The 24,040-nt window shown below is 38.9% G+C and overlaps 1 protein-coding gene across 2 annotated transcripts in view; it reads left to right on the forward strand.

Moving 5' to 3' along the window:
* Positions 1–24,040, forward strand: part of GNAL (G protein subunit alpha L) — a 194,119-nt gene that overhangs the window by 130,598 nt on the left and 39,481 nt on the right. For both annotated transcript variants that reach the window (XM_080378103.1, XM_080378104.1), the window contains exon 5: positions 5,976–6,073. In XM_080378103.1, coding sequence (XP_080234229.1) covers positions 5,976–6,073 — 98 coding nt within the window. The remainder of the gene's footprint in view (positions 1–5,975; positions 6,074–24,040) is intronic.

Genomic DNA, 24,040 nt, shown 5'->3' on the forward strand with positions numbered 1-24,040 from the left:
GCTAATCGCATTCGTGGCATCTGTTGCAGCCAGCATGGCAGCAGCCCCCCCCCTGCCATGCTTCCCCTCCCCGACACCCCCAGCGGCCGCAAAGCTTTCTGGAGCATGAGAGGGAGCTTGGCTGAGCGTCCCTTCACCCAAGCTTCCATTCCCCTCTGGTCATCCCCCAGGCATCACATGGAAAAGGACTTCCTCACAGCTCTCTGGGAAGTTCAGAGTCCTTCCTCCTGCTCATCTCTCCCAGACCACGTTGCTGCCCACCCTCCCCTGTAACAGCACATCCTGCTGCTTGCCGTTGCTGCCAACGCTCAGCAGCTTGGGCGGCAGGCTGATGGATCCAGTTCGGTTTTGACCTCCAATGTGGTGCACGGAAAAGGGTGTTTAAAAGGATGCTGTTTGAATTGCAGAGCCAAACGTAACAGTTAAAAAACCCTGAAGGTGGTTCGCCTCTGCACCCTTAATTTGACTCCGCTGGACATCATCCTTACGGTTTTAGTGTTAACCATCAGTTGTTACTCTTTTATTCCACAAAACTTTTCCATGGTTGAGTGGATGGGAAACTGGGATTGCCTGTGTACCTCTGCCCTGTGCGTGGGGAAGTACATGGAAGGGGGGTGCACCCCGCTCAGTAGGGGGGCACATACCTCCCTTCCCTTATGAATTCTGTGGATCATCTTGCACTGCAGTCATTCTTGGGAGTTTGGAAGGTGTTAGGGTGGGATTTTTAATCCATTGTCCAATTTACTTCTTGTTTGGTTAAGTAAGTGAGAGAAGTAGTAGTAACTGAAATTCAGAATAGAAGTGATGGCTTCATTTCATACCCACAGTGGCAGAACTATGGAAATGTGTAACCTGTGCTACTTCAGGCTGATGAGATAGGTTTCATCTGTGGTGGTTTAGATGAGAATGTCTTACAGTCCTGAAGCTTCGGAGAATAAGAGGGTGAATTTTGGCTTGAGGGAGATCCATCATATTTCACATTGCTCTAAGCAACTGTTTCCAGGTTTACAATATATTAACAGAAGAAATATGTGGAATAGAAAATACAGCGGAGTCTTCCTCATCCTGGTTTCTGGGAGACTGAAAGGTGACATGAGGATAGCTATTAAACGTATGCTCCATCTGGAAGGAAGACAGAGAGGAATCTTAATAGAATAAAAATTGTGTTCCTGGCCTAACATGAACTTTTGTGGTTTGTAAAGCAATTAGATTAAAAGTTCTTTTTCCAAAATGCATAAAGATTTGTTCATGAAGATATGTCATTGTTTAATCATCACTAATATTTATTCCCAATTTAGGCAGCTGAAAACTGAAACAAGTCCATTGTTTAGCTACTTGAAAATTTTTTGTAGGAGTTATAAGGGGGAGGAGGTTTCTAAGGTAACCTACCAATAAATAAGCTTATTTCCAAAATAGGGAAAATTAAATTTTAAGAACATGCTGTAACTTCTAGTAGGACAAAGTTGAAAAACAGTGCTTTGAGACTTAGCTGTAGTGCAGTTGTGTTTGTTATCTGTATAGGTTTCTTGGAATTTTTTGTATACGAATATATTCCCTCCTTTTTTTTCAACCTAAAAATATTACCTTGGAATAGGTGAGTAAAAATATTTCTACAAGACCTTTTTAAAATGTAGTGAAAATACAGTACTGTTTACATCAGTGATATCAGCTTAGGGTGTTTCTGCATTTATTACATCTTAACTTACTTTGTTCAGGGGAAAAAAAAAGGAATCATAACCTGCTTATGTCACTTCATGATTTTTAGATGATGGATGAATATTCATGTTTAGCAAAAATTACCTGCTAGTGAAGAGGAGGCTCAGGAATCCAGAGCTGAGTTTTTTGGATTATCTCTGGAAGAATGGAAAATTTCCAGATAATTTTATATTAGTAAATATTTGAGATGTTGTCTGTCACATCTTCATTTTGATCACATCGAAATTTTGGTATTGTATAGTCTAATGATCGCTATAAATTCTTAGGTAACTGATGTAAATTGATGTGTGTAATGCATGAGACCTGTAACTCGTGAGACCTGAGGCATCGTCATTTACGTCTCTAATGCTCTAATTAAAATACTACATCAACAATATATTAATTGTTTTATTTTATATGTATATTAATAGGTGCCGCTATTTATATGCCTCTGTCCCTAAGGAAGAGTTTGGGTGAAACAGCTCTGGTTTGTTTAATGTTCATAGGCATGTCATGATGTAGGTGGTTTTCTGCTTTCAGGCATAATACGTTATTCCTGATTTCTCTTCAGTATACTGAATATTTTTAGTAGATTTTGGTGACATTCATCGGGTAGATAGAGGTCAGCTGCATGTGCTTGCAAACCAAGTGCATCAGATGCTCCTAGTGATTTTCCATGTCCCTGTTTTCTCCTGACCTAGTGGAAGTTTCTTAAGGGACCTGGCTTGTGAGTTTTAAGAGCTTCTGAAAGGCTACTTTCCAGAAGTCAGACCCTTAAGAAAATCTTAGTTTGGCCATCTCAGAACATAGGCTACTACGGTCACAACTTAGTCGTACAACCTCGTTTGTGTTGGACTGACCTAAAGTGATGTTTTGTATGTAGTTCCCCACCCCCCAGAAACATTAACTGAAAAGTTTTAGCCCATCTTCCTTTATCAGCTGGAGCAAATCTGAATTCTCTGCCCCTTGGATTACCCTGTCTCTCCGCCAGGACAGGCACTGCCGGGTGTGGCTGCAGCCCCGAGGATGCTGCGGCCCCAAGGGCAGGTGCTGCAGTGCAGGCTCAGCCCAAAGCCCGCACCTTGGTTAGCCCACCAAGTGCCTGCTTGCACACAAGGTGGCCACGATGTGGCCATGGCCTGAGGAAGAGGTGACAAGCACTGGGGTCTATAGGAGTGAGTCACAGGGACTGGGGACTGGGGAGCAGTTGCTGGAAGGCTGGTCAGGCAGCAGGGGCTTGGTGGCCGAGGCTGATGCTGATGTGGTGGCTGCTATCTGGGTGTTGTCCTGCAGTGGAGAGTGGGTTGGGATCCAGGCGTGTTTGGCATATATGAGCAGGATCCTTCTCTATGCTTGACCGTGGGCAGTGGGAGCCTTCAGCAGCTGAGGAGGAAAAACAGTGAAGAACTTAGAGCAGACAAGAAAGGGGTTAAAACCAAGTGTGAAAAGTTGGATCATGGTACCTGGTGTCTTGAAATGAAGCAGGATTTTTCTGGAAGGCTTTAGTCACCTGGGAAAGAAGGATCGGGTAGCTGTGTGGGAGGCAATTTGCAGGCAAGTGTACTCCTCTGCAGTAGATCGGTACATTTTAATGAGGTAAGTATATTTGCTCTGTTTTATAGGATTTGCTTTGGACTAGAAGTCTGGAAGTCGTTTTAAATAGACTGCTTTGAGATATAATGGTCAGGTGGAAATATTTGAAGCATATAATATGGAAACCCTGTATTTACAACATATTTGTAGGGTCTCAGGAGCTGAGCTGAAAAGATTGCCTTTTTCCCAGAAGAGATCTTTAAGAGTAAATAAAGCTTATACAGAGGATGTAAAAACAGATGTAAAGTTAGAAACTACTGTATCTATGCAATTTTATTTACTCACTTATTTACATCTGCAGCCATCTCTCAATCCAGCCAGCCCCTCAGGAAAGGATGCTTTCACACTGACATCCTTCTTCTCTTCCCGTCCCCTTCCCATAGGCTCCGTGGGGCTGAATGGGGCCATTTTTTAGATGTAGGTTCCCCTCAGAGATGGCTTTCTGGGTGGGTGGGAATTCCTACCCACCAGTGGTGGGAAAGGGAAGGCAGCCATGGTGTGCTCGGCCTCCACACTCGCAGCAGCGAGCGCCTGCAGGAGGAACAGCTGAGGTTGTGCGTTGCTGTACATGCACCCTCCAAAGGGATGGGAGAGCTGCGTCCTTTTGTGTTGGGACCCTGACACTTACCCAGAGCTCGCTCTTTCCATTGAGAAGGCAACGCATTTCTTTGGACAAAGATGCCACCGAGTGAGGTGCATTCAGCTGATGCCCTAAATATTCATCAAGCATAAGCTTCGAGCTTGAGTATTCCATATTTTCTGGTATATATCATTCTGACTTTTCCAGTTCTTTCTGTTTCTTGTAGTCATGCTCTCTGTTATGTGTGTCTGCTTTCTCCTTCTACTAATTTAGTTTGATATCTTACCCTTTCTTGAGCTTGTTTTTTTCTTTCCTTCTAGTGTTGGAACAGAGAGTTTGTAACAGCTGTAGCATAACTTCAAAAGGTGGATCTGCAGTGTTTTAAATAACCATTACATAAGTCATTAAAATAACAAAGACAAAATAAACATGTCCTCACAACAGTGAAGAAATAAATTCCATGGGCAGTATAAGTGTCTGCCAATCTCTAGTATTGCTTCCTCTCTTCTTTTGAGATTTGCTGTGCAGGTTTTTCACGTGTGCTTTAAGATCTCCTTTTCTCTAAAGTTTTTAAAACTTCTTGAAGAATGGATTTTTCTCTATATATACATCATGTGCAATATAGTTGAAAGAAAAAAGCCTTTCTGGGGTTACTCAGGACCTCTATTGCCATGTTCAAAGCTTAACTAAGTAATTTTCAGTACTAGTTTGTTCTGAAAGTCTTGTCTTCTTTTTTGCCTCTCCCAGAAAACATGGCCAGCAGGTCACAAGCAGTTGCTGAGGAGCAGGGTATCACCTTTTGGGGCACCTCACGGGGGTGGTGTGTGGGGTTGGGAAACACATACAGAGTAAAAGTTAATTTGTTGTACTGCCAAGACCTTCCGTTACAAAATTTGTCTTTTGAGAGACGCTTTTAATCCTTGAGAAAGATGGGAGGGACTGGCAAACAATTTCATAAAGTTTCAGAATTCAGATATTTACACAACATTTTGATGGGATCATGAAGTGCATGGTGGTATTCCACCCATTTTACGCAGCTGAACTGAGCTGTGGAAAAGCAGTTTGTTAGGTTTCACAGATTTATGACTGACCAAAGGACTCTGATGGTGCAGTAGCATGTTGAAGTGTTAAGAGGTGACACACAACTTCAGTGTTTACATTGATGTACTACTTCAACAATTTATCTTGAAGGATGAAAGACTCAGATATATAGTAAAGGAGATAGTAATCTGTCTAACCATTCTTCATTTCATTTTAGAAGCTGTAGCTGGAAAAGCTCAGTTACAGTTTGACTTACCAGTAACAATACGACATAAAACGGACTCCCAGCTTTAAAACAAGCTTGAGCGTGTGAGGCTCTGCAGCAGGGGCTGGAGGAGCAGAGGAGCTGGCAGGCAGGGTTGGACCTGCCATCTGCATATGTGCATTTTATGCAACAGGTCTATGGCTTCACTGTCACCAAGGACGGCTTTGATGCCTCTTTCAAGTAATTCTGAAATAAGCTTGCTGGCAGGTATTTCTGGACTGGATTGCCTGGGATAGCTGCTAGGAAAAGCACTTTGTGCCAGGCAGCTGCTTGGAGGAAGTGGTGTTGAGCAAAGACTGAAAGTCTTGCAATCCAGTTATTATATTGTATGAGAAAATGCCAAGCAGCAGAAAGTTGTGTTTTTCAGGAAAAATTACCCAATCTTTTTAAAGTTAGAGAAAGCTTCCCTTTCCCTAGGAAGCTAATGTTTATAAGCTGAGCAGCTTTTTGCATCACCTTTATACCTCTTCCATGACAGAAGCATAAATTCAGTTGACAATTAAGTGAACATACTTCTAAGTAACATTTGTACTTGCAGTAAATTTTATATATGGGCTAGCATGAATTTTGAAGACAGACTTCATTACATGTCGTGCACTGAAAACTGTCCACAGCCATATGTTCAGTATATTTTACAACAATTTTTCTAATGAATGTTTATTGCTTTCCCTCTTTAAAGGTGTAATCTATCATTCTGCAAAAGTATGAAACAGGAGGGTTGCGGGAAAGGAGTAACACATACTGATGGGGATTGAAAAGATCGAGAAATGTTCTCTTACTAGTTGCATTTCTTATTTTCAGGAATTCTTTGAACATGCAAAAAAGCTCTGGGATGATGAAGGCGTAAAGGCATGCTTCGAGAGGTCAAATGAGTATCAGCTGATTGACTGTGCACAGTAGTAAGTATTTCTTTTTATGGACTTAATAGCCAACAATGTAATCATATATAACAAATTAGAAAATATATTTATGTTAGCAAGATCTCAGAGTTTTGCAGTGCAGCGATTAACGTTTTTATTCTCTGTATAGGCTGAGCATGTATAGCAGAAGTAATTGATTGTTTTATCATAGTTTGCCATTATTATAAAACTAAATATTCTGCCTCAAATATTTCACAGCTAATAAAGTATGAAAACATCAAATTAAATAATTTTAAGTATCTTTATTCCATTCAAAATGGATTTATATAAAATCATTTTGATTGAAACTATTAAGTTTGAAAAATGTAGAGCAAATCTAAGGAAAATGCTTTGTTTTAAATTCTGAGACCAAGATAGCACTGAAATTGCTCAGTTTTCACATTCCATTAGAGCTTCTGAGATTATCTGAGATTATTACCTAACTGCATGCAAACCTGCATTACTAATATATTGGGGGGAGCGGGGGGGGGGGGGGGGGGGGAAATGGTTAGCAGTATTTAATTAAAGATAGTAGTACACTTGGTATTCATATACATCAAGAGAAGTGGTGCATGTACGTGTAACACAGTCATAATCCTTGAACTGTTTCATCTGATTGGAACTGTTCTGAAAAGAGTTGTGTAGTAGATTGTGAAGGTGCAAATCATAAATACATAGTACATTGATGAAAAACAGATTAATCAGGAAATAGTCCATTAACATGCCGTGGCTACAAAACTCAGCTGTCCTTAGTAATAACTCAACTCTGAATCAGACTTTGATCAAAAACATACATTTCATGTGTATTGTATATGTTACAGAATATTATATTATAGATGTTCAGCTGCTATTGCAAAACCATATTCTTACCGTTGCTATGTGATTAGGGTTTGCAGAGAACACACTCCAGTGTGTTATGATTTGTCTAATTGGCAGTATGGTCAGCAGCAATGGCACAAGTCTGTTGTAGCACTCAGTGGTTTGTTTTTCTGTCTTCTCTGCTCTTGGTGCCAATGCTGAAGCAGAGAAAACGGGCCGTGCCGCTGAAGGGCTTGTCATGCTTCTGCCACAATGGGGAATTTCAATGCTGTGGGTCATAGTTCCTTTTCCCTCTTTCCAGACCACTTTTGGGAAAGAGAAGGATCCCGTTATGATTCAGCAGCAGCAGCACATGGAAGTGAGGGAGTATTGCTATGTGTAGGAAGGAATTCATTTGACCTCAGTGGGCTGGATTTATGAAAACTGAGGCATTTGCTCAGAGTCCAGAGTGGGTAGAAATTAAAGCAGTGTTTGTACACAAAAAGAATGAGAAAGGTGTCCTGAATTGTCATCCCTAGGTTTCCCCTCTGCCCTCACATACCACTCCTGCCATGATACAGATGTGATCTATGCTTGCTGAAAAGTCCGGACTGACTGTTTATGATATCTGTTAATACACTCAAGGAAGACATCTGACCAAGAAAATAGAATAATGACATGTATTTGAAATAAACTAATATAAAACGTACTTTACTGATCAGTAAAGGGTGATGTGTCTCCCAGTCCTACTTTAGAAAACAGTGCTGAGAGGGCCGGGCAAAAAAGGAAGACACTGAATTACAGTATTAATGGTCCTGTGCGTTCCCTTAAAAAAATGACGCCTGGCTTTGAGGAGAACAGGAATGTTTAAGTCTCATGTTGTGTCCAAAACCAAAACACAAATGGAGGAAAGAATGCATCTAGAATAAGGTCCACTGTCCTGAAACATAAAACTAAATCCTACTACCTCTTTTCCTAAAAAAGAAAGATTATTGGGCTTTTTTCTATGTATCTCCCCTCTGTATGTTCTAACTGGCTGCCTTTTTCTTTATTCTGAGATTATTTATTATAGTAGTGAATACAAAATTTGCATAATTATTCACCCTCAAGACAATTTATGAAATAGTATCTGATATTTAAATACCCCTTGAGTGTATCTGTGCTTTCCATTCCATGATTTACCTGAAAATGTAACAGCTAAGTGAGTTATCCACATTTACAAGCCTTCAGTCTTAGAGCAGAGGCTTGAAACTCAGGAACAGCCATGTCATTGATCTGATCAAACAGCCTTTTTCTCACCACAAGTATTGATGGTGTAAAGTGAAGTGTAACCTTAACAGAACGAAGATGCTAAAAATATATCCAACTTTTATTATCTGCCCCTCCGTCATTCCCTGAAAATTAAAATGGTGCTAATACAGTCAATGAAAAGGAGATCTGAAAGTTTTTGCGTCTTTGCTGCACACGTGTGTTTATATATTGCAGAGTAACGGTAGTTGTGTTACCCAGAAGAACATGTCGGTGCTAGCACTGGATGGACCTTATTCAGAGTGGTGGGGTCATCGCCTTGTGACTGATAGAACCTGTGAGACTAGTTAGAAATACAATTCCGACACACATTTAAGTTTTCTTATATGTGCTAGGAAAATACTAGCTGTGAGGTGCTGCCTTTCTGGCTCAGCAGGGGTGGATGGCATTTCTCTCAGAACCTGTCCATGATCATCTTGAACTGGTAAAGGAAAAAAGGGAAGGAGTGTGATGCAGATACGCAGGCTTACTGTGGGATTTTGAAACATCTGCAGTGTTTTCATTACACTGGCTTTGGGAGAAAGTATCCCACGCCATCAGCTAAATCCTAATCTTTTACTTGATAGTGAAGAAAGAACGTTATCAGTAGGTCACCACTAATTTCTCTGCTTAAAAAAAATACCACAAAGCAAAACCAAAAAACTCCCCATGTGTTAAAAATATCATTGGGCTACAAGTTGAGTGGCTGACTTAAAATACTGAAAAGCATTATTAGCAAATTATAATGTCAGCAGCCAAACTTGGTGACAGTTAAGTGAGTTACAAATACAGTGTATTTTGGAATAGTTTAATTTGGCTACAGTACAGAGCTTCTGTATTTTTAAAACTTAACCTAATTTTCTTTATTACTGTGGGAGAAATATTTGGCTGGAAATAGAGGTAGTAGAAAGACGCAAAGGCAAATGTTTTATTTACATTAGGCCTGAAAGTTGCTTTTCCTTGATCTTTAATGTTCTTTTAAATTACCAGGGTACTGTTCCTTCACAGAAATGAGGGTGAAGGTCTGCTTGCCAGACCATTTTAATATTCTTATATGACTCTCCATGTATGTGCACTTCTTCTAAGTGTCTTATTGGTACATCGTGTGGTATTTGTAACAAATATGAATCTGTGACCAAGTCAGAGGTCAGACCTTGCGGTTTGACAGTGGTAAATGTGTCATAAGCAAAGATCTGAATTTTTCTTTATCACTAACTACAAAGATACTTATCTAAGGCTTAGAGGGGAAAGTGTTGCATGGCCATCAGCCATATTTTTTTCCTTAGTGACCTTCATATATTTCTTCAAGATTAATACCATAAAACCAGCAGGTTATTGTTTTCCCTGCCTCCTGATTTAATATTTCTTTTAAGTTATATTTAAAGTTTAATTTAAAAAAATATATATTTAATTTGAAAAGTTGATTTGATTTAGTTGTTTCCCCATTTGGCTTACCTAGATTTCAGCAGGTTGCTTTTGTTTATGATGATAAATCTTACACCTTACTTTGGTTAACTTGAACTTACTTTGAACAACTGTAATTATGTCTATATTCACATGTTTTATATTCAGCAAATTCTAGGTCTATAACGGACTTTCAGATTGTGATCTAGTGCTTTCTTCGCATTGAACTGTCTAGTATATAAATAATAGACCAGAATATGTTCATTAAAAAAATTCTTGTAATTCTAGGAGTTTTCTAAAAGCTAAATAGTTTCCTGTAAGATTTCAGTTTCTTTGTACTAGTTACCAAATGCCCAAATTATATTGTATCCGTGGAAGGGAACTGCAAAGCAAACTTCTATGAACGTAGAACAGATCAAAATGAAAAAAAGTCCAGGTGTGATGGCTTTCCTTTAAAAAAAGACCCAGGAAAAGAATTGATGAGTTGATTATGTTTCTTCATAAATTTAAGTAAATTAATTTATTTGGCAATGAAGAGGCATAACATTTCCTTTTAACTAATAGCATACCATGAGAAAGAGTTACAGGTTGTAGCCACCTGTTTGGTGTTATGTATGTATTGACTTCGCCCTAATGCAGGTGAAATGGTTTCTGTATTATAAGCCCACTTTCTTTACTGCAAACCAAGCCATATGCTAACTGGGGGCTGCTCTAGCCACTGAAGTTACTTTTTGCTTGGAATCTGACACATGGGCCCACAGACAGCAGTGAAGTCAAAGATCTTTCCAGAATGCTTAAGGCATTGTTGTTGGGAAGGGGAAAAAAAAAAACCAAACAACCAAAAAAAACCCCACCTACTTTCAGGTCTATTGGAAGGTTTCAGAGTTGAATTCTGTCTCCCGTTGCATTCACACGAAACAACAGTGCATGCGTCCATAGGTGGCCCTAGCTGGAAGGGTTGTACTTCGGCTCACTGAATTCCTCAGTGTAGGAAGTAAACCAAGGATTTGAGGGAGCCCTGCCCTCAGCCAGCACTTTATCCAAGTTCGTATATCATTCTTCTTTCACTGATAAAACATGCCACTTCTGATACACTTAAGTGTGAAAGCCTAAATTGCTCTCTATGCAAATATTTGGGCTAATAAAACTTGATTATGCAAGTTCGCAGGAAGGCAAACACAAGGGATGTGAGCTTGGCCAAAGAACTGAGCTAATATCCATGGAAAAGGCACACCTCAAGTTCTTTTTCTTCGCAGTTATTCTATCTTGGAGAAGGGTTTCAGCCAGCTTCTGAGGTATCTGTCCAGCTATTAGGTGGAGTAATTAAAAAGAAAGTTCTCTGTGGTGTTTTTCACAGATTCAGTTCACATCAGCTTCAAGATGTGAGAAAACAGATGTTTTTTTCTCTACAGCAGCACTTCTGACTTTCCTTGTGCTCTTCTAGATGTAAGGTTTAATTATTAGCATGGACATAGTCAACCCTCAATTCCTTCTTAAAATCTGAGGTCAGAAAACCTACCTTGGCATTATCTGCTTCTTGTGTCTACTGTGGCACTTCCGTCTGGTGTGTTGATATGTTCTTTCATCATAATGGATGGTGAATAGAATGTGGATGTATGTGTGATAAATTAAGGTAAACATACTGATTATAAGCTAGAGAATATTATTTTTCAAAGTGATTCTTTTTAAACTTGGCAACTGCTTATTAAATAGAGGAGAAATACATTTTACTTAGAAAGATGAGGAAAAGTATTAATTATAAATGTTTCGTTTAATGAAATTTGAAGAAGTAAATTTTTGATGGTGATACAGGGAAACTGTAATAATATAATTTTCTTTCATCTAAAATTCTGTTCTCATTCATATATGAACAACTTGCTGTGAGGACCAAGTTTCTGCATTTTCTTTTTAAGATGTTTCATGCATTCAAACTTTAAAAATTCATTCCATAAGTTAGAAGAAAATTTTGTTTAGTTAATTCATGTACAGGTTTTCTCCACTTACCCTGAATTAAACTATAAACCTTAACCAACCAGTAAATTGTTATTTAATGATAGAAAAGAAAAAAAAAAAAAAAGAAGGGGTATAATTATAGATTAATTACTTTAGCCTTACTGATGAGTCTTCTAAGCAGAGGTGGATGCCAGACAGGACAAAAGTCATTCTGCAGCATGTAACGCTTAAATTTTTCACTGTTTACTGACTAGTAGACCACACTCTTGAGAAGCAGAATTGCGGTTTCTTAAAATATGCACTGGGAATTCTCTGAAATAACCTTTTCATCTGTTGCTGTGATTATTTTTTGTTGTTGTTCCCCTTCTTGCTCTCACGAAAAAAATCATTAGACATAACCAGCTCGTATCTTAATTTTGGTAATCAAAATGTGACCATGATGTTATAGTACTAGTAGTTAGAAGCACAAAAAATATAGAAGAAGCAGCTGTAGAAACCCTCAAATGCCTTTGTATTTTCAGTTTGGAGGCAGTAGCAGTGTACCATTCACAAATAGCCAGTACAACATATGGGCATTTACCTGTTTGAGCCACTTGAGTTCACAAATGCTCTCCATACCTAAAGAAGACAATAATATTTCTCAATTAAAAAGTAAGAGAGAAAATAGTTTATAAACACAGCACCCTCTCTGTCTTTTAAAAATGAATATGACAAATATTGTTACTATTAGTTAGTTACCAATGGAGAATCCTTTAATTCACCCTAGGTGCGTTGCTCAAACATAAAATTGAACCATACATACATTTTCCCAGAGACGTCTATGTGCATGATGGTCTGTGTTCTGCACTTTTAAAACAAGCAAAAATGTTGAAAATGTAAGGCATAAAAACACAAAATACTCCTTAAGCTTAATTTAAGGTAGTAATAGCATTTAAAGAACTAATGAAAGCTATGACAAGTGCATGAAAGTACACTTAGACTCTTTTTAAGATGTTTTATTAGACATTCCTAGTTTCCTTTGAAAAATACAGCAAAGCTGACTTCAGTCTGTTGAGGGAAGAATTCTTTCCTCCCTAGTCAACAAATTTTTCAGGTTTTCCTGAATGCCTGATTAATTGTTTTTTTAATTTTTTCCTGACTGTTTGCACACGTGGTGTAGCAGTAGGTGCAGGACACATTAGTGTAACACAGCAACTCAGCCCCATTTTGGAAATAGGATCCATTAAGCAAGTTAGAGGATTGCAGAGAGGTCTGTCAGCTGAACTTGTCTGCATTTAGTTTTCTGTGTTAGTATCCCGTATTTAATGTGGAGATAAGTTTTTCCATGTGCCTTCTGCAGAGGTAAGCTGCAGACTTTCAGAGGCTGTTGCAATTGTATTTGCAATACGCGCTTCAAGCACTTCTAGAGCCTGAGCAAAAGCTTGCTGAAGGACCAAGACACTCATCATCACCCTCAGTATACATGCTCTTAAAGCGTTAATATCCTTTAACACAAAGAGAGAGCATTCTGTTGCATTTATTATTAAAGAGAAAGGCTGTGTTTATTTTATATGACAGCAGCAAGGGCAGAAGTGAATAGGTACTGGTACAGGGCTGAGTCAGTGAACTGGCACAGTGGGTGTGTGACTGGTGAAGATGGCCAGAATCTGGGGTACTGAGCAGGGGGAAGGGAAGGGTTCTCTGTAGGACTGGACTTCATTGAGGGGCATTTTGTTTGCATTTTGTGTATTATACGTAATAGGAGGTCTTTTTAAAATATATGAACAGAAGATAACAAAGTTAATAAGCAGACTTTGAAAGGTGCCTTGGAAGTTGATGTCTATCTAGAGTACAGATAACTGCCAGTGAAGAGAACTTAAAACCTGTGTATTCCCAGCTAACAAGTCAAAAAAAGAGTAAAACAAACCATTACCTACAGTAATCATGCTGATACTGCTTAACTCCAGAAGTCCTGATTGTGAATCATTGCTCAGCGTTAGCATATCAATACATCTTCAAACGAATTAAAACTGCAGATGCTGGTTATCTAGAATCTGCGTGCAGTATTTGTAAGTAGATTTCAGAAGGAAGCTGTAGGTCATGCTGTCAGTTCTGGTGTTATTTATATGCTGTTCTTGGTTTAGGGCTCATCTAGTGTATGCGTGGGAGAAAGAGTAAACTATGACCAAAGCCAGCTTCATTATATTGCAGGGAACATGAAGAGTCACTTACATTTACTCCACTTCTCTGGCTTATGTAGATTGATACAGAATTTAATTCAATCTGTTCATTTATGTGTGCATGTTCTTGGTGGAAGGGATTAGTTGGTTAAAGAATACATTAGCCTATTAATAAGTGTATCATTATGTAACAGAAATGTATTTAAATTTTTTTTCTGTGGGATTTATTTTTAGAATGCTTTAGAGAAAAGTATATCCCATATTCTGTTGCCTTAAACCTCACCTTGCCATAAACACTTGTTTATGTAATAAGTTTAATATAATACAACTGTATAGTACCTTTAAGTTGTAGGCTTAGAGAAGAAACAAGAGCACTGAAAATTTAATGGCAGGTTGTATGGGATACTGTTAAATTATTTACACTTGGGCTTTGACTTTTCTTAAATGCCAAATGCATTTTTTTCACCTAGATGGTCTTTTTTCAAGTAGACAGTTTCATGCCACAGGATAAAGAAAGGTCAAGAGTCTTATGTCTTCCTTAAGGAACTACTCACTGGCCAGACTCTGTATACATGTGCTCCTCCACACTAATATATGTACACAGCCTTGTTTATGTTAGGATCTACAAGAAGCCAGGGTTTGGGTGGTGGTGTTTTTCTAAATTAAAGCTGCACCAATAGATTTGGGGAAAAAAAAAAAAAAAAAAAAAAAACAGATAGTGGAATGCAGAAGTTAAGAAAATAAAATACAGCTTATACTGCGTTGGAAAAATGTAAAGGCTAAGCACCTATGCTTGAAAAAGAAATTTTACACCTCAGACTAAATAGAGTCATGGTATTTGTCAGTTTGGTTGTAATCCCAGTTTTAAAGTAAATCTTACTGGGAGGCTAAGCAGTTTAAGGGTGTCTCTTTACTTCTTGTAATTAAGTTAAAGCTAATGTTGTTCATTTTAATACAAGACAACAACGATGCTGCCAGAATTTTTTAAAAGTTTATTTGACTTTAGAGAAACTTGTTTCAGTTTTGTCTGTTGTAAAAGTATTCTGTCCGATTTAATTAGAAATGTTTGTTATAATGGTGGGGTTTTACAAAAAGTTTAATTTGGCCCTAAATTAAGTAGTGGAAAAGAAAATACATGTAAAATATATCAGTAGGCTTCCTGTTTAATAGACATTCCAAATAATTGTCTTCCAGAATAAAATTTGTGGAAGTTCATTTGTTCTAGAATCGGTTCAGAAATTAGTTTTTCCTCATTTTACTGCTCCCCTGACAATTCCTCTGTTTTTAATCAAAACAGAGACATGATCTTAGACATTATCATACTTAACTGCTAATGCAGGAAAAGGTGACTCTTGAAATCAGTTTTATCGGTTTTTTGAGAAGAGTTTTCAGATTTAGTTTTCTTTCATGAACATTACAGGGGAGATTGGGAATGGTTTTGGGGGTTTCAGATACTTTATCACAGAAATGAATTAGACTGAATATCAAAATAACATTTAACTACATTTTTCTGACCGAAGCCTGCTGATACGTTTCTTGACTCCCTGCGTGTGCCTCCTTGCCGGTTTTTGTCTTTGTGAAAGAAGGTTTCTCTGCCTTTCTTCCGGTTTAGAAGAATGTGTTTGGGGCTGGGAATATCTGCAGTCTGGATGCTGGCATCCTGAAAGTCCAGTGGTACAGATTTTGGATAATTATTGTTTATTAAGTTTCTTTCCAACCACATTGTGAAGAAGTTTAATGATCAGCATGGGTGTAGTTTCTTGGGCCCCACTTACTTATTGGCACAACTGTGTCAGACCTGTACTTGCCAATACTACCGCAGCAATTATTAAAAAATAGTTTGTTAAAGAGTGCTATTGCCACTAGGCTTGATTCTGTTCAGGGAATGTAGATGTAAGCTCTGCTGATAAAGGAACTTATTTATCGGGTATGACTTTTATATTCATTGAGTTGGTAGGCCTACTACCTTACATTGTCAGGATCTTAGAAACTTTTTTTCAGCAACTTTGCCATAAATTAGATTGTCTCCATGAAAAGACTGAATTCTACTTTGAAAAGCTTTTCTTTAAAGAGACATGCCAGTGAAGAAACATTTTACTACACTCTACAGAACGGGCAGGCTCAGGTACGAAGTATTCACAGGTCAATGTGGTCACTAGTTTTCCCTCAGTTTCATTTTTTATTAAGAACTACATGGAAGCCTTTTTATTCTGTTTTTTTGGGTTTTTGCAGGTTTTTTGCTTTGCGTTATTGCACTGGGTGCTCACCTCTTTCCTCCATAGTTTGTAAGCAGCTGATGTCTGTAGGGTCTTACATCAGGGTGAGAGGTTCTACAGAGGAGGTTGTGGTGCACATCGCTTCCTGTCAGTGCCAGTCAACACAGTCAAAAGTTTAGGATTTTTCCTGACAGTACTTCAAAAGTAATAATCAACAAATTATGTTATGTAAAGATCGCAAGAGTGAGTCCTCTATTAAAGCTTATTCTTGGAAATTGGTTAACTTATAAATACGCAATTCTGTACTTCTGGCAGGGCGCTCATCATAAGATACAGTATGTTGAAAGAATGATTATATGAAGATTAAAACTGATTTTAGGAATGCTCATAAACAAGTTACACCTATTTTGAGAATGAAAAGAAGAAAGGGAAGATTGTAGGTGGGTGAAGGTGATACATATGGGTTTACAAATGAAGCAAAGATAATAGAGCACTAAGTATTGTTAGGCAGGAATGCAGAGTCTTAAAGCACTGGACCAACGAGTAAACTTGGCTGGTAGTCTCTGATGTCTGCATAATGAAGGCAAATGTATAAATGTATGAGATTGCGCAGTGTTGAGGGGGGTTAACGTACATCCTGATGGAAGCAAGCAGAATGGATATGGGGGGAAAAAAATACCATCACATAAGATCCTGAAAACAACCAAAGAGAAACTGTGATAGGGAGATGTTCTATTTCCACACCATATGAAGAGCACAGCTCAGATGAATGTTCAGAAACATGAGTAAATACATGGCTGCATTCCAAGCAATTAGCTAGCCTGGCTAAAAGGCAGTTACAACAAATATTGGATAAGTATTGATACTGTGAAGTTACCAGAAATTTGTAGAAGATGACCACAAAAAGTGAAATACAGAAAGAAATGCCTTTAACAACAAAGAACAAAAAATCCAGCAAAAAATAATCTTCTATAGACATTCTCTTAATTTCTTTAGGAAGGGAGTAATTGAAGAACAGTTCCAAAATACTTAATCTTTTGAACCCTTCAGCCTGTGTGATGAGCTTAAAACAAGTGTCTTTCTCCACAGGCGAGACAGGTTTCTTCATCTCATCTAGCCTCATTGTTCCAGTAGATGGGTATCTTTTTCACTAGTAGGCTAAGAGCACAACTACACTTTTTTTTTCTGGAGGAAAAATAGAACAGGCTTTCCAAGTGAAAAGTCCCAGTTTCATTCTGCCTCTAATAGGCTTGATTGTCATTATCTGTTTTCTGTGGACCTCAGAGCACTGGGCTGGGGGTTTCTCTTGTAACAGGTGTGTCACTGTCCTCTTGGCCTGGAAACGGTGGATAAGCCCACCACAAAAAGGATGGACAAGAACAGTGCTTTGTAGGCACAACACTCAGTATCTCCGTGTACTTCCACAGAAGTCCCTGAAAACCTGTGAAAGAGACCATGACTTTCAGAGGACTCACTGGCTTTCTCCAACCCTCGACATGTTAAGAACTGCTGATGTTTTATCAATTTTCTCCCTTAAAGTGGAGACAGAGGTATATCTTGCTATCATACTGTTTTTGAGAGATCTCAACATAAAAGCTGCTTATTTTCTGGAGCTTTTTCACCTTACACATGTGCAACAGTTATTGCAACACTGGCTGGAAGTCTTCTGAGCAGAATCCTGCATGCTTGGATATTATTTGCATTGTCCTTTTTCCTCTGTTCCAGTGCACCGACCTATGACTGACTTGTGGTCTTGATTGAAATTTGTTGGCTGATGTATTTCCCTTTCTTCTCTCCACTTACTAATAATATCTGCAGATCCGTTTCTTTGCTTTACCCTGTTTTGTTTGTTCATCGTTCTCTTCTTGACAGATTGATCATTTGCTATTGTACAGGCCTCTGGGCTCTGGAGGTGGGTAATATGTCAGCTTGGTCAGTAACAGTGAGGTGACTTGGATATCTGCTTGGATATGTGAAGTTGCCTTATTCTATCTACAGCTCCCAAGCCTCCATTGACTTTTTTTTTTTTCTTTTGTGATTTCATACTTTCCTATTTTATGTAATCCACATAGGCAGAATTCAAGGCTATTCATTCAGACATTATCACGTATCTGTAAAGACTAGAGAGCAGTGTAGCATTTTTCAATGGACTAAAGGCTTTGCATTTATACATTGAAGAATTCTTACATGTGATTCTTTTACTGCATCCTATTAGGGAACAGACCATTATCAGACCCATCTGACCTAACTTTGAAATTACCCTTAGTGTTTGTATTGTGTAGTGCGATTATATTTTTCTGTTGTTCATAACACAGTTGGGGGCTCTTTTCATTTGTCTGTAAAAAATATCTTGATAGGAGTCTTCTTTCTGCATACTTCTTATTGTATATAATTATATACTTTCTAGAATTCCGTTCTATCTGGCTCCTTCTTCATACTTTATCATGAAGGAGGAGAATATCATGTGTAGCTATTTGCTTGGTAAGTGCTAGATCTGGCCTCACATAACAGAGAGGGCACCATTTCCAGAGGAACCACAGAATTGATTTTAGGGGGGAAAAAGGGGAGGAAAGAAGGGAAAAGACGACATCTCATTTTAGACCAACTTTAGTAATGCAATCAGTACTCCATGTGTTTTGAAATGGTTCTGCTTTCTGCTAGGAGTCTATAAATCCAGTAGGGAAATAATGGCAGATGGGAAAACTTGTGAGTGTTGTGGGCATTTGCAAACCCTTACCATATCCCTGCAAGGATTCAGAACACTGCATTTGGCACTCTCAACCTACACTGCAAATTGTTTCCACAAGACAGTTCGTAACATAGCAGCAGAGAAGACTCCAAAGTCTTTACGTATGGTACCGTTTCACTTACAAAGGTATGCACTCAATTGATGTAATCAGACAAAGCATACCAACAGGAAAAAAAGGGGAGAAATGGGCGTTTCTTTCAGAACAGATGTTTTCATTTTTTACTAAATCCATTCTTGCTTCACAATTCTCAAGTGAAAAGAGCCCATCTTTTTCATCATCAGAAACTCCCACTGAAATATGCTGGAAATTGCCAAATCTTGCACAGCGTGCATAAATATTCAAACTATTGACAAATCAATTATTGAGTTTTATATGCTTTTCTGCTTTTATATAGTTTAAAAGTAGGTAGGTAACATACCTCCTTCTCAGATGATGACAGCCTTGCAGAAATAAAGTAACAAATAGAACCTGGTTTCAGGAAACAAACTTTCTAGAACCATAATCCTTATTTATTTATGTGAAATACACTTTGTCTGTAAGAAACTACCTTTTCAACTGAAAGGAGCATTTTTCTTCCAATTATACGGCCTCAGTTGAAATTCCTAAGTCATAAAGTGCCCAGTTGGATGAAGCACTTCAGCACATTTCTGAGGAAAGTGAAAACTCCTCCTTTATTTCACTCTTCCTAAGAGGTGAAATAATCAAACTCTTAATTGTTTCGCAAAGTGGAAGTAGAAGAGGGCACTGAAATTAATCTTGGTTTTGTTATGCACTGGAGGCCAATAAGGAGCATGAAGGAAAGAAAATATCATAGAATCATAGAATGGTTTGGGTTGGAAGGACCTTAAAAGATCCAAGCCCCCTGCCATGGGCAGGGACACCTTCCACTAGACCCACTTTGCTCAAAGCCCCATCCAGCCTGGCCTTGAACACTTCCAGGGATGAGGCATCCACGGCTTCTCTGGGCAACCTGGCCCAGTGCCTCACCACCCTCACAGTAAAGATTTTCTTCCTTATATCTAATCTAAATCTATCCTCTCTCACTTTAAAACCGTTCCCCCCTTGTCTTATCTCTGCAGGCCCTTGTAAGAAGTCCCTCTCCACCTTTCTTGTAGGCCCCCTTTACACACTAGAAGGCCGCTATATACAGAATTGCATTAACTTTCAACCCTCTTAATACAGTAAAAGCAACAAAAATGCTTCCCATCAACAGTGGAAGACTGTTCAACATGGAAGACATGGCACAACAAGGATGACTGGCCATGCAGAAGAGATGCTTCCCTTTGTGGCTTTTTTGTTCTGTGGTGGGGCTACAGGTTGGGTTTTGCACGCCTGCCTTGGAGCTGCTCACGTGTTTAAGCTCAAGACCTTTTTCAAAGCAACTCTTCTCTGTGTTAAATGTGATACAGTCGCAGGTATCCATTCAGACCTGTGACTCGCTCACCTGCATACCTTGTTCAGTGCTCTGAGCTAGAAGTGACTTACAGTTGCAATCTTCTTCATTGAAAATTCCGTATTTTTCCATATATACAGTAGTGTGAGCAACAGTGCATGTGTTAACACATGTGCAGGTAACACAGAATATTTCTCCCCCAGAATCATGACTTCCAGATATGCCACCAACTTGAGAAGGTAAGGGGGGTCTGAAAATAAGCTGCTTTCCTTCCTCCGCCCTGCCTTGCTGCTGCTCTAAACGGGGCTCTGCGGTCTTAGTCTCTCTTCTTGTCTTCCAGTGCCCTGTAGCATTTCCTCCCCGAGGCATCGTTTAGTTTCCAACACATAAATACTTCACAGATTATTTGGGGGTGATGGCTTTCAGAGGAGTATGATGAGATGTGGTATAGAACCAAATCTGAAGCTTTTTACTGTAGTCAGGTAATGCCAGAGATACTCTGCAGACTGTGAAACAAAGTACAGTGGTCCAGTATCATGCGTATTCCTAGAATATCGCAAGCAGCAGTGTTTCTCCATTTTAAAAACAAAAATCCTTCCAGGTCACTGCATGATCTGTTCTTGTGCAAGATTGAATTAGAGGTAAATTAGCTTTGGTTTCCTAGAAGGACTGTGCTCATGTTGCATTGTATTCTGTTCACAAAGCTGAAGGCTGATTTTTGCTCTGGTGGTGTAAGTTGTCTGATTATGGTAAGATAAAAAACAGTATGGAAGCTGTTTTTTCACTAATCTTATTTGATGGTTGGTTTTTACAGCAGGCTTGTTAGTAAGCCCGTTTAGCGAAATTATACAGGTTTGGGGATCTTTTGGCTATTCTAGTCATAATACTCTGTTCTGTTTGAAGAATGGGACTACACTGGAGGCATTCTTCCTCCCCCCTCCCCAGCTCTCTCTCTTCTGAAAGTCGTGGCATGTTGCTTTGTGTTTTCCTTGTTGGTAGTTTGAGATATAGTTAGTTGCCTTTCTGAGGATCAGTCCAAAACTGCAATGCAGTACACAGTGATGTGAACGGCCTGTTGTCACCACTGGTTAAAGAAGCTGTGACACATCAGCAGTGGAGATGGAGGGGGGGGGAATCAGCTTCTAGCTAGGAAAGCTACAATGGCGGTTGTATTAGGAAATCAGTGTTGTCTTGGTGTGTTGGGTTTTTTTGTTGTTTTTTTTTAATTGCCCAAATGTCGGTGTTTCTCAATAGCTTGCTCACAGGAATAGGAGTCAAGGGAATTCTCAATGTCCAAGTCACCAAACATGTGCTATTGTTTGAATTCTTAATTTGTGAGCTGCTCGCAGCGGGCTGTAATCATGTAGCATGCTGATTTTTGGTATCTGTTATGTATTATTTCAGTTTCTTAGGACTTTTGTCTTCCTTATTTACATAGAGAAAGCCAAAGGGCAAACTAGATCAGGAAAAAGAGCTTCGAGATGCAGCTTAACTTGAGAATGCATTACCTAATTTGGCCTAGGGGTACTTTATCCATCTGTTTCAGTTTACCTGTCTGTGAAATAAAAAATAAAAATTAAAAAAAAAAGGGATAGCGCCTTCCTTAAGACCTTGAAAAGCTGTTACTGTGCTTGATATTAAAGGTTTCTGCAGAGGAGTCACAGGCTTTTCCAGTACAATACAGTCATAGGTATTGGCTTGTCTTTCTGACTGCTGTGAAATAATTGTTACTGCCACTCTTTGCCAAAGACATCGTTATTCTGTCTAGAAAGTATCAGCACAGCTTCATCACTTCCTGGAAAGTGTTTGGTGCAGTACAGATACAGTTCTGGTCCTTCTCAATTGTCTTTGTACAGCACATCAAATGAACTCTGCTCTGTTTTACTACAGCTTTAGATCAGACCAAGTTATAAGTTTGTAAGAACTGGGATATGAATCCTAATAATCAGATTTAGTGAAAGTAAAATGAATGTGGCCAAAATCTTTCAGTTCCACTTCATAATTTAAATATTTTTCTATTTTGTTTAATATTAACAGATGCTTTCAAGTTTTTAGAGAAATATTTGCACTAGAATGAAGGACATAAGCAGCATAACTATCTTACCTAACCTGGCATGCACAGGTTGTTGCAAGATCCCTAAACAGGAGGCGAAAAGTCAGAAAGTGATTGAGGAACATTTTTCCCTGACCAGTTCAACTATTTGTCCACACTGGGAAAATACACTACATTGGAAAACCATTAGCCAACAGTTTTGTCTTTAATGTGCACAAAGACCGCTGTGTAAATTGTGACCAATTCAGCCGTCATTAGTACCATTTTCCCTACCTATACTAACAGTAAAACTGTGTTCAGTAGTCAATGTGTTTTTACTGTGTGCCAAGTGTAGATGAAATCTGAGTTGTTCATTGTGAAATATGTACACCAAAGAGCTTTTAAATGTCTATGACTAATGTTAATGCTTATAGGACTGTCGGGAACAATGTAGATATTTATGTAGATATTTTCCAGTAATGACTTTGAGGTTTGTTTGCTTTCATTTGTGTAAATCAAACACAGTACAGCCAGCCAAAGTTAGGATTCTTTGCTCCTCTTAATAGAAAGAGCGTCTTCTGTGGAGGATGATTTGGGAGGAGCCAAGCTAGATGATAAGAAAGCACCCAGGTGTGTTTAACTTGCCAGAGAATATTGTCTTGAGAAGGTTACCCAGTAGCTAGTTGAGGCTGCATTTCAGAAGCATCAGTGAAGGCAGCAGACCAGTGTAAGCGCTGTATCTCTTAGAAGAGTTCATGCAGGGGGCTATTTGCCATCAGTTTCCAGTGATCCAGCAGCCTAGGGAGAAAGTGACCATTCAGGGCTTTGAATTGTTAGATGCAATTATCTGTCCCTAAAACGGATAACACTGTATAATCTGTGGTTATTGCATTCAGAATAGATACAGAAAGGCATCTTTTCTTTTAATAAATACAGTGCAGGTAGGCAGTGTTTGAATGGAGTGTCCTTATGTGGGACTGACTGCTAAGATTATATATGCTGTTTGGCTTCCTGATGATTAAATTACGTTACAATTTCTTCTGCCATCTGTCTGTTTTAGGCATGCTAAGCAATAGACCTAGATAGATTGTGCTTTACACAAAGGCTTGACTTTTTCTCTAAGGTTTTATTGGAAGAGGAGCATGAGAAGAATCGCACCCTTAATCAATATGGCTGCTTTGATAAAAAGCCTCTTCCTAAGAGGCCTTCCCAGGAAGGCTTATTCTAGTGCAGACAAGGCCTGGGAGAAACACACTCAGTAATCTCCCCCACCCACAAGCTGTGGTGGGGATTTCTTGAATCCTTAGCAGTGGAGCAGCCCCCTTGCAGTCTCTCTCCACGCACCCAGTGCTGCTGCTCTCTCTGTGTCCAGCTTTTTGCCCCATCTACTGCAAACGGTACAGCAAAACCTTTCAGTTAGAGGAGATGATAGGACTTCCAGAAGGAAAAGGGACTTTTCGTAAGAATCAAAAAGCCTGTTGTTAAAGCACAGGCTGTTCCGTAGTTCAGAAATATCCTTTCTTTAAGCTGGCTTGTTCTTCTTTTCTGTTTTTTTATTAGGTTTGTTTGTGAGCTGAACTTTAAAAATCTCTTTTGAGTGGCTTTGATTCTTACAGGGGAATCTGTTATGATGTAAGAATGCAAGCAGCATAGGGGTTCACTGTCATATAATGCTTTATTGTCTAAAAATAAGTATTTTCTTCCAGTTGCCTAGGTTGGTAGTTGAAAACTGCTAGAGAAAGATCTACATATTTTACTTGTGATACGATGGAACTGGGAAGGAAAGCAATAAATAATGCTAACAGCTCTTAATGTAAAGTTGTTTTCCAGTGATGAGGCTTACACTGTTCTCTTTGTCATGCAGTGAGTAGTCCCAGCGTAAATCAGTGTGTATTTAAGGTTCGTGTTAGAGCAGTTCCCAGAGTTGTCACCAGATTTTCAACCGTCCTTGCTATTTTTACTGTGGATTTTCCAG

This window comes from Falco punctatus (genome assembly GCF_963210335.1).
Source record: "Falco punctatus genome assembly, chromosome: 3".
NCBI lineage: Eukaryota > Metazoa > Chordata > Aves > Falconiformes > Falconidae > Falco > Falco punctatus.